The following is a 16175-nucleotide window of genomic DNA, read 5'->3' on the forward strand; positions in this document are numbered from 1 at the left end:
TCTCCTAGAGAAGTTCCCAGATATACTTATGGGTGACAGATTTTTCTTTGGACTGCCAGTTCACAAATCATGACACAGAGACATATTATTTTTAAAAGGATTTATTTAATTATTATGTATAAAGTGTTCTGCTTGCACATCAGAAGAGGGCACCAGATCTCATGTCAGATGGTTGTGAGCCACCATGTGGTTGCTGGGAATTGAACTCAGGACCTCTGGAAGAGCAGCCAGTTCTCTTAACCTCTGAGCTATCATCTCTCCAGCTCCCAGAGACTTATCATTAATTATGAATGCTCAGCCTATATAGCTTAGGTTTGTACCACTAGCTCTTATGACTTAAATTAGCCCATTTCTGTTCATCTGCATATTGACACATTACTTGTGGCTTTTGCCTCTCGTCCTGTGTTTTTTGCTTTCTCTGAGTCTAGCTGGTGACTCTTCTTTCTTCTTTGCCAAGATTTCTCTGTCCCTAGAGATCCCACCTAACCTCTTCCTGCCTAGCTATTGGCCATTCAGTTCTCTATGAAATCAGTCACAGTAACATGTCTTAACACAGTATAAAGGAATGTTCTATAACAGATTTACTCTTCCTGTTATGTGCAGCCATTGGAAGAAGACACTCTTTTATAGGACCTGGGCTTCCCAGATGCTGTCTACTAGGATATGAATCCTGGACCTTCAGCCTCTTCTGAACAGTAAATTTCTTGTATACACAGACAAATCCATTACTGGTGTTTTGTTACATTGCCCCAAAGAGGCCAGTACATTTTATCTCCCAATTAAAACATGTGGGTTTTTTTGTTTGTTTGCTTGCTTGCTTTTGATCTTGGTATTCCTAATACTAAGGAATCCTGGTACCAAGTAAGGTTTTATAAGCCCTAGCTAACCTTGTGAAGGTTTCTATGTCTGCGTTGAACCAGTATATTATGACTTTGTCAAACTTTGGTTTTCCTGAGTTTAGGGGAATTGCCTAACAATGGAAAGAATTATTTTCTGATGGCATAGGAATTTTGAAATGACCCATCAAGGTCCTTGTCACTCTCTCATGGCTGGTGCTTCTGTTTTGGGGTCACAACAAGGTCAGCCTAGATCAGAGGTTTCTCTGTGGTTTCTGTTATGTTCACCACCCACTTATAAGTTCCTCTGCTTTGCGGGGACTCAGGTCCTTCTCCATGTAGCTGAGAGTCCCAATTTATGAGAGCTTACTAGTTTTCTTCTAATCTTCATTGGGGATCTGAGAGAAAAGATGACTTTCTCACTAAACAGGGACCTGACTTTAGGAATATTGTCAGGTATATTTGATGCTGTTTTCACACTTGTTGATGATGACAATATCATAAAAGCTTTATGAACATCAAGCAAGATGATCTATGTAAATTGTCTGGGAAAGTACAGGCCTTTCTGAAGACCAGCTACCACATATGAGGTTTTCTGCAAGCCGGTGATAGTACCTTGTTACTCCTTGTTTGAAATTTCCCATTCTTTGCTTGTGGTTCATTTGCCCCCAATGTTTTTCATCTGTTTTTCCACTTTAAAAAATATGCATCTTTAGCTCACTGTATTAGATCTCTCTCTGCTGCCTGAACTGCCTTCCTCTTGCAGTCAAGGGTGCTTTAGAGCTGAAGTCTGGGCACAACCCGCCGCTTCATTCATTGCAGAATGTCGGAAAGTGAATAAATCTTCACTGTCTCAGAGGGCTGTTTTTTTTTTTTATTTTACTGTTTGTTCTTGAAATGCAAAGTATTATTGCTCTTAAATCCCCACAGCTGCACCTCATATTATTCATAGTTCATTGCCACTAAGGTTCAAGTTTTACAGGCAAGACCTGGATCCTCTTATAGGCTGTGTTCCTTGACAGTAACATGGAACATGAAGCGTGATAAAAGGGCTGTATAGGCCGGCAGAATCTCAGGAAGTCATCTTCTCAGGGATATGGAGAGATTGTTCACAGGCAGAGGTACACACCACAGCTGAAATGCCCCCTCCTGTGCGGTGTTAGGTACGCAGGGGGAGTGGCGTGACCCTGGAGACAGCTTTGAACATGCAACCTCCAGAACTAAGATCAAAGTTAACGCTGTTTTTCTGTGGATCGAGTACTTTGGAATGTTCTTTTCTGCAGCTAGAATCTCACTAGTTTGCATGTGTGTTTGAGTCACTAGTTTGCATGTGTGTTTGAATGTGTGTGTGTTATGTGTGTGTGTGCCCGTGTGTGCGTGTGTGTCTATCTATGTAACCTGTGCTGACCTGGTACTTGAGATTCTCCTACCTCAGTCTCCCAAGTGCTGGGATCATAGGTGCTCACTTCTACACCAGGCTGCTAGGTTTTTTTTTTTTGTGTGTGTGTGCTTTAAAGGTTTATTTATGTATAAATAAATAAATGTTTCCCTACATGCTAGAAGAAGGGACCAGATCTTATTATAGATGGTTGTAAGCCACCATGAGGTTTACTGGGAATTGAACTTAGGACCCATGGAAGAGCAGTCAATGTTCTTAACCTTTTTTGTAAAATAATTTTTTAACTTTATTTTATGTGCATTTGTATGAAGGTATCATATCCCCTGGAACTGGAGTTACAGACAGTTATGAGCTGCCATGTGGGTGCTGGGAATTGAACCTAGGTCCTCTGGAAGAACTGCCAGTGCTCTTAACCCACTGAGCCATCTCTCCAACCCCTGTTCTTAACCTTTAACTCATCTCTCCAGCCCTTTTTTTCATGTGTTTTAAAGGTAACATTTGTAAATAGGGCAGTGGTGGTGTTGCACGCCTTTAATCCTAGCACTCGGGAGGCATGGGCAGGTGGATCTCTGAGAGTTCGAGGCCAGCTTGGTCTACAGAGCGAGTTCCAGGACAGGCTCAAAAGCTACACAGAAAAGCCCTGTCTCTATAAAACAAAAGACAAAAAACAAGACTAACCAAAAAAGATAACGTACTGTGAAGACATCCTGACAACAAATATATCCTTTCTAATGTGAAAAGTTCAAATATCACCATTACCTAATTTTAGAGCATTTCATTATATGTGAACTCAAGCTCCTATCAGAGCGGCATCCCTGTCACGTGGTCTGACAGCCCTGAATCCCCATTCTCTCAGTTCTTTCCCGCTGGGGATGTTTCTTCTCAATGAGACAGTACAGCAGGTGGCTTTGTACGAAGCTTCTTTCACTCATTATAGAAGCATCTGCACTGCTTATATGTTCTGAAGCCCTGAGGTTTTCCTCTTCTTGTCATGCTCCAGGATCCAGGAGCATCCACACTGGTAGGTGCTTGCTCACTTGTTTTGGCAGCAGAATGGCAGTAGACCAGAAATTCCAAGAGAGCCAGCCTATCCTTGCTTTGCTCCTAATCTTGGGGAAAAGCACTCATGCTGTCTTTCACCATTAGTTATGGTGGCTCCAGGTCTCTCTCTCGCTCTCGCTCTCTCTCTCTCTCTCTCTCTCTCTCTCTCTCTCTCGCTCGCTCTCTCGCTCTCTCGCTCTCTCGCTCTCGCTCTCTCCATTCTGCTCTGCTCTGACTTTGCTGAGTCTCAGTAGCTCTTGTTTGCTTGAAGGGGGAAGCAGAGGCACAGCAGTTGTGTTTTCTCTCCGGAGAGGCCATTGTTCTGGGAACGCTTGCCTCGACATTCCAGGAACAAGTGCAAACTTCCTTCTAGACTGGAGTTCAAACACAGTTCTTCAGAAGAAACCTAAGTCAGCGCTTTCTACGTGGGTGTTAACTATTGTGTTTGGGTGGTATGTCTTCTAAGCCGTGTCTAGAAACACCCCAGCTTTGCCAAACAGCATCTCTTGAGATCTGAGAGAAAGTGGAAATGGGAGGTTTGCAACATTAGACATTGATCTATTGTTTCCCTAAGTTAAATGAGTTTCCTTGAACCTGTATTACTAAGAACAGGCATTGAGACTGTGAGGGCAGGCGATGGAGATCTTACTCTTCTGAACTGAGGAATTGGTGATGTCTCTGTGTATATATATATATATATATATATATATATATATATATATATATATATATATATATATGTGTGTGTGTGTGTGTGTGTGTGTGTATTCACATGCGCATGCCTGTTTTATGTTTCAAGTGCTTGGTTACTTGCTTAACCTATTATATAATTTGTTCTTCCCGTTAATCTTGTATGATAAGAACTATTTCTCTTTATTGAAATGAGTCATTTAGAGAAGCTGAGTCAGGGTGGAGAGATGGTTCAGTGGTTAAGGGCTGCTCTTCCAGAGGTCCTGAGTTCAATTCCCAGCTACCACAAGGTAGCTCACAACCGTCTACAGTGGAATCTGATGCCCTCTTCTGGCATAAAGGCATACATGCAGATAGAGCACTCATATATAAGAGAGAGAGAGAGAGAGAGAGAGAGAGAGAGAGAGAGAGACTGAGTCTCATCTTGAAGGTTTGCATTCTGTTGGAATCCAGAATCCAAACTCTTAGCCTGTTTACCATGCTGTTTATTTCTCCTGTTCTCTGAGAAGTTATACTTTTACTGACGAAAGAAGAGATAGTAAAACAAGCAAACAGACAGAGAACACAAACAGACAGGACACCCTGAAGGGCAGTTAGCTTAATCCTGGGTAAATTCTCTGGGTTCTTGACAGTGGCACAACTCCAGCTGTGAGATGTGCTTTTGCAGTTGCTGAGGCTTGGAGAAAGTTATGGGTCAAGATTTGGAGGAGAGGAAGAAGATCTCAGAGCTACAAAATCATATAAGTAGACACAAACTTGACCTCCTTCTAAAAGCTGTTATCTGGGGACTGTCTGCCAGTCATCAACAAAAGGGCTGCCATCGAGGGTCAGATTTGGGTTGGGTTTGAGAATCAGAATACCTCAGATAAGGGAGATAATGTATTGATTTTATTAGTTTGTTTTTATAACTTACACTCCTTACTTGTTCAGAAATCTGAGGAGATACCCCAGGGTGTGGGAGCTGGCTGGTGAGATGAGATACCGGTTCCCCATTCGTACCTCAAGTCGTCTCCAAACTTAGTTCTCACAATTTGTTTTAAGGTTCCATTTGGAGAAAAAAAATCTAATTGTTTTTTAAAGGGCTAAAATCCACCATGGTAGTCCATCAACCCTGTTATACAGTTGAAAAGGTAAGGGCTTAAAGTAACAGAGCAAGAACCGTAATTCAAGATTCTTGGTGCCCAGTGGTTCATCTGTCAAAGCTTTGTCATTTGAATATGACATCCCAGGCAGGTTACAGTGCTCTGTGGACTTTGGTATACCTGACCTCTGCATTTGAAGGGTTACAAGGGCTAGAGCCATGTAAGAAGTTCCAGAAAAATCTGAGAACAGAGCAAGGGGAGCCCATAGCTCTCCACTGGATGAACAGGTCAGGGGAGGCCATACTGGACAGTGTCATGTGACTCAAGTTTTCATAAATGTATTGGGATTTGTCAGGGAGATTAAGTGAAGAGGTCGTTCCAGGCCGAAGTAGCACCCTGTACTGAGAAACAGAGGTGCACAAGAACACAGCTTTAATCAAAAAATAACAAACATTTTTCTGATTAAGAAAACTACTCTTTATGAAGCATTATCCCGGGCCAGGCATTGTGTTTGGTGATTTGCATGGATTACTTCTGGTAATGCTCTGAAGAATCCTGAAATGGATACACATGGGAAAATCAAGTCTTAGGGTGGAGAAATAAGAAGGTCGCCTAAGGCCTCACAGTTAAACAGGGATAGAGCTTGGGACTGAATTCAGAGACTGTAGTCTTGATGGGGTTTGGGGCTCTATGCGCCTGGTGAGCAGTTGGCTTTCAACCTCTAGATCAGTGGTTTCCCCACTTCCATCAGTGTAGCCAGATGTGCTTGCCACCACTGGGTTCCCTGATACCCTTGGTGGGAGGTAGGCTCCAAGGACATGCAACCCTCAACAGCTTCCAGGCCATTCTGATGCAGCTGGCCCAGGGATGGCATTTTAAGACCAGCTACTGAGGCGAGATGTGGACAGCCTTTCCATGACAAAGGAAACGTCAGATTCATAGCCTACCTTGGGTTCTCTGGGCAGTTTGTAGAGATGAGTCACAGGCTGAGTCCACTAGTCTTCAACGAAACGGTGTGTGGTGGAGGCAGAATGCAAAAGAAGAAGAAGGAATGAAAGGACTTTCCAGGGTATGCTTCAAAGAAGATGAGCCATGCAAAGAAAAGTCTCCGCCCAGCAAGAGAACTCAGCTGCCAGCAGCACCCAGCAAGCTCTGAGCAGCAACAGAAATGGCTCTACTTAGTAATTGGAGTCTCTGGATGTGCTATCTGGTCTGGAGCGAGAGAAAGAAGCATCGCAATAGAACACGTGTTTCACCATTTCCAGGAGAGGGAAGCCCACTGTTTAGATAGCTGCACTTTGGCTGTGTTGAGTTGAGGCCCTCATATGGCGGGGCAGAGAGATGTAGGCTCCAATGGAGGGAGGACTAGGATGGTTTGGATGACCTGGCGTTTACCTTGGCTTAGCCACTTGGCCATTTCAGAGACGTCACGTACTCTTTGTACCTCTTTATTTTTTTCCCTCTTTTTCATTCAGGAAGAGGAGATAATAGTATTTCTTCCTGTTTACAGACACTGGAAGGAAATAGTCAATCCTATGTCTTAAAAACAATTACTTTGGGCTAACAAGATGGATCAGTAGTAAAGGAGCTTGCTGTTAAGTCTGTCTGATGACCTGAGTTTGGTACCTGGGACCCACATGATACAAGGCAAGAACTGATTATTTTCAAGTTGTCTTTGTAACCTTTATATATGTGTTGTGGTGCACACGCGCTCTCTCTCTCTCTCTCTCTCTCTCTCTCTCTCTCTCTCTCTCTCTCTCTCTCTCACACACACACACACACACACACACACACACATGAAAAAATGCTCCCTGGCGTGGTGGTGGTGCTTACCTTTAATCCCAGCACACAGGAGGAGGTAGAGACAGGCAGATCTCTGTGAGTTCTAGCCCAGCCTGATTTACATAGTGAGTTCTAGGATAGCCAGAGCTGCATGGTGAAACCCTATCTCAAAAAAAAAAAGAAAAGAAAAAGAAAAAATACTAATATTAAAACACATGTAATAGAGAGAGAGAGAGAAAGAGAGAGAGAGAGAGAGAGAGAGAGAGAGAGAGAGAGAGAGAAAGAGAGAATTGTTCATAGTTATCTTCCCACCCACCCATGCATATGTGGTACAAGCATTACAAAGTCACTTCCAAGATAGCAGCTTTTCTGAGGGTCTGCTGATGGATGCAGTTTCTCAGTTTGCTGGACTCTTGAGCATACAGTTGAAACTAAACAGTTAAATAGTGTTTTTGACGTTTAAAGTGTTTTATTATGAACCAGAGTTAGGAAAACAGCCGACTTATTTCCTGGGGGCTAATTCTTTCAAAACCTCTTTTGTTATGAATTTATTATGTCCAAGGTCTCAGGTCATATCGTTCTACATCAACTGCCTTAGATGGTTTTGAAAATTCTAGACAAATGTTTTGAAACTACCATCAGCGTCCTTTATTTTGGCCTATCCTAAGGCATGAACAAATAGATAGGTGTATCTTTCTTGTGTGCGCGTGCGTGTTCATGGCTGTGAGTATGGGTAAACATTTGTCAAGGTCTACGTGTGGAGGTCAGAGGACAACTTTAGGTGTTGAGGCAGGGTCTCTTTTTTGTTCCCTGCAGTGTACACAAGGACAGCCCTTGAGTTTCTGGGGAATCTGCTTTCTCTCCTTTTATCCCAGGAGGAACCACTGCAATTGTAGAAACATCGCTATGTCCAGCTTTTTATGTAGGTTCTGGGGCTCCGGACTCTGTTCCTCACATGTGAGGCACATGATTTCCCACAGAGCCATTTCCCAGACATATGTGTGTATTTATGCATGTCTGCATGTATCCCATTTAAATACATTCACATGTTCAATTAAGATACAAGAAGGAACTTTCCTGAGATTATAGGTGGTCATGTTAATTGAGAAGTATTCGTTAGCTCAAAAGTCACACTCCACACCCACTTCCTCTTCAGTTCTTGGACCTGGTTGGTTAACAGATCTTTCCCATAACTCTTGGCCTTTTCTTTCTGTCTGTAATAACCGGAGCCTCCCTGGGGCAAGCTGAGCGCCATCCTTTTTAAGCACAACAACTGTATCCATTCTTGATTCCTTGCATATTGTAGCCACACTACAAAGAGATTAGCCTTAAAATCTGATTAAACCTCTACTTTCTTAAGCCTTCTAAGGGCTTTCCATTGCTTGAAGGATAAAGATAATGCCATTAAGGTTACCTTTGAAAAAAATCACATGATTGACCTCCCTTAGCCTCTGCGGTCTCCCCTCCCTACCTGCCCACTCTTGTTCTTCCAAACTTACTCAAGCTGTCTTGATATTTTTGGTCATTGTGAATCTCACCTTATAACTACAGAAAATGTTTGCACATTCTGGTCTCTCTGTCTAGAGTCCTTTCTCCTGTCTGAATCCAGCTCTTCTCCCCTACCCTTCAAATCACAGTCCAATGGACTCTACCAAGTCTTCTGCAAGCCCTCCCAATGAGGTCAAACCTGAATTCTGTGTTCTCCAAACACTGCTGACTTCTACATGCCTTCCTGCACTTACCACAGTTTCAACTTTCCCGTTACCTTTGTTTCTCATTGAATGTGGATGCATGGATGATGTCTAGTTCAGCTTCCTATTACCCTGAACAATGCTTAGCTAATGAATATCTGAATCTGTGGTTATTCACAGAATATTTTGGGATTCTTGTTGGATTCTATGGGTAGCAAATGTAATACACAGACATTAGTTAAATCCATGGGAAAACATGGCAGTATTGATTTCAGCTTTCAATTTTGTGATAATTAAGAGAACAAGCCCTCTTGGCATTTGAACTGCAATTTGTAATTTCTCAACTGGCTAACTCCTGGGAACATACATTACCCATAAAACCTTGCTTTTGTGGGTTAGCATCTTTAGTCCCATCTGCAGTCCAGAATTGTGGAAGCTATGAGCCAGTTTGTTGTCAAAACATTCAACCCATTAGGTTGGGAAACAAAGACTGTTGTTCATTTTGTAAATGCTGTGTTTTCCAGTAGTCCTCAGCCAAAACAGAACTTAAAGACAAGACAGAATGACTTTTCAACTAGATTAGGGGAAATACACTTGAGTGCCATTTTCTAATGTTCATGGTGTTTTGTTGCGGTTACAATTGAAATAATACTAAGTCAAGTCAAGTCAAGAATCATGAGAAGCAGGATTTAGACAAAGTTTTAGTGAGTTTCTGATGGCCTCAAACTTGGGAGCAAGAATGGCAAGTGTCGGTCACACAGCTTTCAAATCTCATGGGTCACCTCAAGCCTTCTTCTCCTGATCAGGGCTGGAGAACAAGGACCCATAGACTGCTTTCCTGAAAAGACGGACTGTGCATGTATATAAATGCACCTGCTATATTGCAACCAAGCAAAAACACTGCCGCTTTGTGCAAACAGCAAAGGAAATCGATTACTGCTCTGCAGTTCACAGCGTCAAGATGATCCATCCCTTGCCTGAGCACCCCAGCTTGCTCTACAGCTCACAGCATCAAGATGATCCACCCCTTGCCTGAGCACCCCAGCTTGCTATAAAGAGACTGAAACTTCAAGTCCAAGGATCATTGGGCACTATCACTAACAGGTTAAAATTCCGTTATGAATTAGGCCAAGCCGTTCAACATGTGCGGCATTGGTAAATCAAGTCATTGTCAGTTATTTTTAATGTTGTCGTTTGCAGTGTGGTCCTTGTGTGACTTGCATCAGAATGACTTGGTGTCCTTCTTGTCTGTCTCCTAAATCCCTTTTAGATTCTAGTGAAATATGGCTGGGTTAATAAACCACACTGAAAGTTGAGTTTAAAAGTCCCCTTTCTGTACTCCCTGTGCTGTATCGAGTCAGCTAGCCATGTATGTCTTTCTACCAAAATGTTAAACACTATAGCAGGTGAGCTTTCTTTCTTAGGAAAGATTTTGTACTGCAGTCCAGTTATTCTAGGTGAATTTTTTGACCTATTGTGTACACAACCAGGTGTTTGGGTTTTCTGTTTGAGATAATGAAGGGTAATTGCATTTTACTGTTGATTCAATGCCAAAGTAGGGGCTTTGACTCTCCCCCTGACAGCTAATCTATAATGATTACCTTGTAGGAAAAATCTGCTTGCCTTGTGTCTTGTCCTTCAAGCCCTGTTGGGAGTGGAGACATGAGGATTGCTGGATTTCTGGCTGCCAGCCTGGCCCTAGCTTCAGTGAGATACCATATCTCAAGGAAAGAGAAGGCAGAGAAATAGAGCAGGATACTCAAAACCCTACTCTGGCCTCCACACAGCTACGCATGAAGAATATATGTACCCTCACATACTTATGAACATATAAACCACATACAATTTGCTTAACTATAGTTACACAATGTGTATATTTGTGTGTGTTTATGCATGTGTGCATGTTCTTATATGTGTACGTATGTGAGCACATGTGTATATGTGTTTGTGTGTGCTTGCATGTGTTTGTGTGCGTATATGTGTGTATGTCTGTATATGTGTATATGCATGTGTATGTAGGTATGTGCGGCGTACGTATTAACAAGTCTATGACACACAATGACCTGGATGCAGAAGATGCAGTTCTTTGGCAGACTGGTTAAGAGAAAGAGAAAGAGATCAAGCTGTTCTTGATCCTTTTGGATACATGAGTAATCCAGTTCCGTACAGAATCACACAGGTACGTGGATCAACTTGCTGCCACACTTTGTGGCCTCTTTCTCCTGCACAGCTAGTTTGCGTGCCGTAAAATAAAACAATAAAGTAAAAAACTGACATTCAGTTTCTGAGCTGCATCCCCCCGCCCCTCCGCCCCCGAAGGAAAGCCTGCATTGTCCTAGGGATGGGTTTCTATAATCAAATGTCAGAGAAAGTCTCAAGTTGCTGGGATCTGGAGGCCTGGGGAGACTAGAAAGAAAAGCAGGCTGTTTTTCAGATCCTTTGTAGCATGCAGCATACAACCAAATAACAGTGTGGGGTTGATAATTTCCTTTTGGTTTACAGATTCCTCCCCACCCCTCCAAAACCCCGGCAGGTTTGCATCTTGAGACTGAATATAAACGCTGAAAAATCTTACATGGGGTTAACATCTTTGAGAAGCCTTGCTAAATAATCAACTCCAGATCAGTTTAGCTTGGCATACAGACTAAAGCGAGAGGCTTGTAGATAAATCCATCGCCTGCCCCCTCTGCAAGAGCGCAAAGCTGAGAGGATCCGCGAGGAGCAACCGAATGTCTGGCAGTGTCTTTCCTCCTTTTCAATGAGCTGTTTACTGAATTCTGAAGTTTATAATGAAACCCAGGCTTACTCTGCGACCCACGTAAACAAGCTCTTGACTCTTGTGCTATCGGGTTTTATGCGAGCAGAGCCGTGGGGGCTCCTTCAGCGGTTGCTGCTTGGAAGGTTCCTGTTTGTTTACGTATGCACATATGGGCTCTGCAAGGACGAGAGTCATGGGATGGGCCTGGCAGGGGAGAGCCAGAAAACAGCTACCCTGCCCTCCCCTGAATCCTAAAAGCATGTAATATGTAAAAGGCTTTCCGATTTAGAGACTTCTAAATTTGGTGTGGTTGCCAAGTTACTAAATTACTTAGGATAGGAGCTTCAGGGCGCACAACAGCCTCTCAAGGCACACGGTCTCTTCAAACTGGACAAGCATTTAACAGGGGTTCTTGCAGGCATTGCCACTTCCAAGCGAAATTCAAGGCTGATCAAGCTCCCCCCTACTGTCTCTTATGCCGGCTTCTTACCCCCACTCCCTGCCCCACAAACAAGTTAACCTTTGTCAGGAATGGGTAGAGAGACTGGGGTGATGTTGTCTTTCCTCATACGAAGAAGGACTTTATGCAGCTTAGCTGGCAGTCCCAGTATTGTGATAAAAGTTACTTCTGTAAAATTTGACAGCATGGAGGGGAATAATGCTATCTCTTGTGTGAGTTGCAATTCTGGAAGATTCCATTGTGAGAAGCTCCCGAGGAATCAGGAGTAGCTGCCAGTGTAGTTATAGAGAGACAGGGTCCTTCCAACCGCTGGAAAAAATAAACAAAAGGGAAAACCAGAGATATTTATCTGGTTTATGAATTGTGAGTTTTTTTAATTCTTGTTTAAAAAGAAACGTAAAGTTGTGGGATTGAATACATGGAATAATTGCATAGCAAAAGCTTCGAGCTGATGGGAAGTTCGGGGCAGTTTTGTCTCATTTTTATCGGATAAAATACATTTGGTTTCTCTTTTGACAAACCATGTATTTGTGAGGGAAGAAAAACGATCAGGCAGTGTTACTGGCCATGGCTACATAAGAAATCCCCCTGTTGCCAAAGGATACCACATGAAAGTGTCTGTGTGAGGGGAGGGGCCGGTCGGGGGGTGGGGCCAAGAAGGATGTTGCCTTAAGCTTCCTATGCTCCGAGTTGCAATTTGTGAACCAACTGTGATGAAATCGCGCCCTGGACGAATCAGATGCGCCTGTCAACTTCCCAGGTGGGATTGCTTGGAGTTAATAGACTGAACTCAGAGCCCCAAACGAACGCAGTGCATTCCGGGCACGCAGCGAACACCCTGCAGAGGCTTTCCAAGAATCCCTCGGCATGGCGAGAAAAGGCTCTTTCGGGTCACACCAGGTAGGCGGAGGATGCAGTGACTCGCGAACTGCTCGATCTTCCGAATCACTTCCATTTGAATTCGATTTTTTTTTCCTTTCTCCTTGCTCAAATACAGACATCATCTGAGAAAGCCTTTCGGAATTGGCAGGACTGGGGTTGCTGGACTCATCAGAACTGCTTCCGTGAATTTAGAAGTCCATCTAATCCAATCTAGTTGTGTTTGACGATTTGATCTCTTTATTCCCTTAGGTGATATCCTTGTTCACTTTTGCCATCGGTGTCAACATCTGCTTGGGATTCACAGCAAGTCGGATCAAGAGGGCAGAATGGGACGAAGGACCTATCACAGGTAAGAGTAGCAGGTATTAGCAGATTTGATTCTTGAGCAGTATTGTGCGTTTAGGCAATCTACGTCAACGCCTTCTTTCAGAGGACCTCAAAGAGCAATGAATTTAGCCTATGTGTATGGGTATTTTGCCTGCATGCCAATGCATAACCCCTGGAACTGGAGTCGCAGACAGTTGTGAACTGCCATGTGGGTGCTGGGAATTGAACCCTGGTCCTCTAGAGGAACCACCAGTGCTCTTAACCACTGAGCCATCTCTCCAGCCTCTAAGAATGCTGTTTTCATCAGAGGACTTTATTGTCACTTCTTAATAACTGACTTTAAATTTTTGCACCCTGAAATTTATAAATATCAAAAAAAGGTAAGATCCTTTGTTCATAAATAAAGCCAGACTAAGTGCAGTGAAAACCTGTTCTGGTTTAATGATGGGGCGGGATGAGAATGTCGATTCAGAGGGGTGAGACAGAGGGATGTTGCCCTCCTCTCTAAAGCACAGCATTTGCTACCATAAAGTTATGTCCTGGGAATGAGAAAGAAAGGAGGTTGGTTTTTCTCTCCTTTCTTTAAGAGATAAACTGTTTTTGTTTTTAAAATAAAACTTTAGAAATTAAAAACGTTGGGACTAAGATTTACTGAGAATAAGGGAGTCCTCCCAGTGGGCTCTTTAGAGGGCTTCAAGAGTCGATCCGCACTCGCTGTGTTCTCTTGGACTGAGGCAAGGTGAGTTTCCCCTAGCCTTCCTGACTTCACTAGCACAAGGGGGAGTGAAAGAGGCTCCTTTGCAGCCCACGGGCAGAGTGGGGCTTCATAAAGGGCTGCTTGTGCAGACCGCCGGGCTCCGCTGACCTGGTCTGAAGCAACGACTTGGTTAATTTCCTGGAAATTGGAGCTGCTGATGGTTTCAGAATTAAAAATTGCATTTGAAATGACAGGCACTGTAGGGGGCAATATTTTCTTCCCTTTCTCTGACTCACAGTACATCCTCTGTCTTCCTGGGAATTTTGGGTTTTCTCTGGATTGGAGCACCGTGAAACACCACCTGTCTCTGCAACACCATAAAATGTGTATTATTAAGCAAGCTCTGACGGGATGGTGAGTCCTCCACACAGAACGTTCCTTGGATGAGGCTTGAGAAGGTGGAAGGAATGGGTTTGAAACATGGGGGAGGGAGCTGAGGTGAGGTGCTGTTTGAAGGAAGAATGAGAAAACAGATCTTAAAAAATTGGGGCCCCAGGGAGCCAAATGGACAAAACTTCATTGTGTTTCGTTGGGGAGGGAGGAGAGGGGTCACTGGGCCAGAAGAGAATGCTGTTTTTATTGGAGGCAAATGCTGTCTTCAAAGCCCTCTTTCTCACTCCTGCTAAGACTGATTGTGACTAACAGACAGGGCCCTTGGTGTGGGTATGTGGCCCTGACAGCCCACTGCCCGCTCTTTCCAGTGAGGCTAAAAGGAGCCTTTCTTCCGTTTCCTCTAAGTGATATTGACAGGAGTCAACGCTGTTTCTCTAATCACTGTGTTATTTTCAAACTTGACTTTTGTGGGACCTGGATCATGAGGCTCCTAGCCTGGCCCCCTGGGTCCATATTAGTAAGTGTTATAGCCACAGGTAGGTCACTTGTAAAGTTTCAGCCCTCAGCAGCCTCTAGGTCTCTAGTTTATATTAAAAAAAAAAAAAAAACAAATCCCCAGGTCTGCCCCATCCTGCGTCAGTCTCTCTGAAATGTGTGCGATCGCTACCAGAAAACCTGAAAAATATAGATTAAATGTATTACCCCTGAGAACATTGCTCATACAAGAGATTATTTCCATATGCCGTGGGAAATAGTTACGAGAACAAAGGTGTCAATATAACGTCTGGGAAACTAGTCTAGTCTGTCGTATAACTCGTCAGTTAGATGACGTTAACTATAGTGATAGCTCACTTACACCTACCTACCTACCTGTCTATGTGAAGCGTAGTCTTAGGACATTGTACAATTGGCACTTGAGTTTCAGGGTTTAGATATATAGTTCTGTGGATTTTATTCTTAAACTACTTTTTAATGCAGCTTACCTGCTGTCTACGTACTGGGGTTCGCTTCTGCTGAAATAGAAAAGACCAAAGATGCCTCTTAGAAAGTGGGGGAAAGCGGTGTGTAGCCCGGTTTTATATCTTTTTAAATGCTAACTACACTGGGAAGGGGGAAAGCTCCCAAATAACAAATGACAGGCTATCCTGGCTATTAGCAAAATGTTTGCATCAGAAAACATTGGCTCCGTTTTTTCCTACACCTATTAAAATAAGAGTTAAGAGAGAAAGCACCCCAATTTTTTTCTTTTAAACAACACTCTCAGGCTCCCAGCAAATCCTGCAAACTCAGTGCCACCAGGTGTTTCACCAGCAGGAGAGACACAAAGAGGTTTTTTTTTTTTTTTTTCCAAAGCACACAGCTTCTGATTGAGTCCTCGGGGCTCCAGAATAGCGACAGGGAATGTTTTGTATGCATGAATACTCTCACTGCTGCCCTGTGAACTGAGGTGTCTGTTCCAAGGCTGTGACCACGCGAAGAAACTTAGCATTGATTAACTAGCAGACTTGTTAGCTGGATTTGCTGTTAGGACCTGGTCATCTGTCAGAAGCAGGGGGACATAAGAGTTCTCCCGGATCCTGAGATGTGTAGGGATGCTGTGGCCGCTCCTTCTGCATAGAAGGTGTAAAATGACCAGAGTCAGTTATAATATTCCGGAAAAGGGACGCTGAGGTAAATGGGCAGCAGAAATCAAATTTCCAAGGAAATTTCAGTGCTGAAAGTTCAGCTGGATTTCTTTGTTTCGAAAGGCGATGTAGGCACTCCATTTATCTTATAAGATGGAGAGAAAAATCTCTGTGCATGCCGCTGTCTGCACACTGGCGTGCGTTGTGGATGTGGTCCCTGGAGTCGTGGGGGAGAATGTATTACAGAAGTACCCAGGGGAACAGGGGTACTCTTTGAACTAGAAGCAATGTGACCTTGGAGAGACTTGTGGCTTGACTAATAAATATCCGATAACCCAGTCCAATTTATCATCATTTTTATTGGTTTAAAAGGAGTGATTAAAAGCACACGAGTGATGGATTTTTTTAGTATAAATATTAAATGAAAAACATAACTAAAATTTTTATGAGAAAACAGAAAATATTACTAGGGATGAGAAGGCTCAGGTTCTTTGATGATTTGAGGAGTCTCA

At 43.3% G+C, this 16175-nt stretch overlaps 1 protein-coding gene across 8 annotated transcripts in view; it reads left to right on the plus strand.

Annotated features, from left to right (window-relative positions):
* The window catches only part of Enpp2 (ectonucleotide pyrophosphatase/phosphodiesterase 2), a 108267-nt gene that overhangs the window by 17841 nt on the left and 74251 nt on the right, over positions 1-16175 (plus strand). For 3 of the 8 annotated variants that reach the window (XM_075961013.1, XM_075961015.1, XM_075961017.1), the window contains exons 1-2: positions 12394-12639; positions 12871-12970. In XM_075961013.1, the coding sequence (XP_075817128.1) occupies positions 12607-12639; positions 12871-12970 (133 nt within the window). In that variant the 5' untranslated portion in view covers positions 12394-12606. Of the gene's footprint in view, positions 1-11816; positions 12640-12870; positions 12971-16175 lie in introns of those variants that run through there. The other 5 variants (XM_075961016.1, XM_075961009.1, XM_075961011.1 and 2 more) reach the window with 3 other exon arrangements.

This window comes from Microtus pennsylvanicus, chromosome 2 (genome assembly GCF_037038515.1).
Source record: "Microtus pennsylvanicus isolate mMicPen1 chromosome 2, mMicPen1.hap1, whole genome shotgun sequence".
Lineage (NCBI taxonomy): Eukaryota > Metazoa > Chordata > Mammalia > Rodentia > Cricetidae > Microtus > Microtus pennsylvanicus.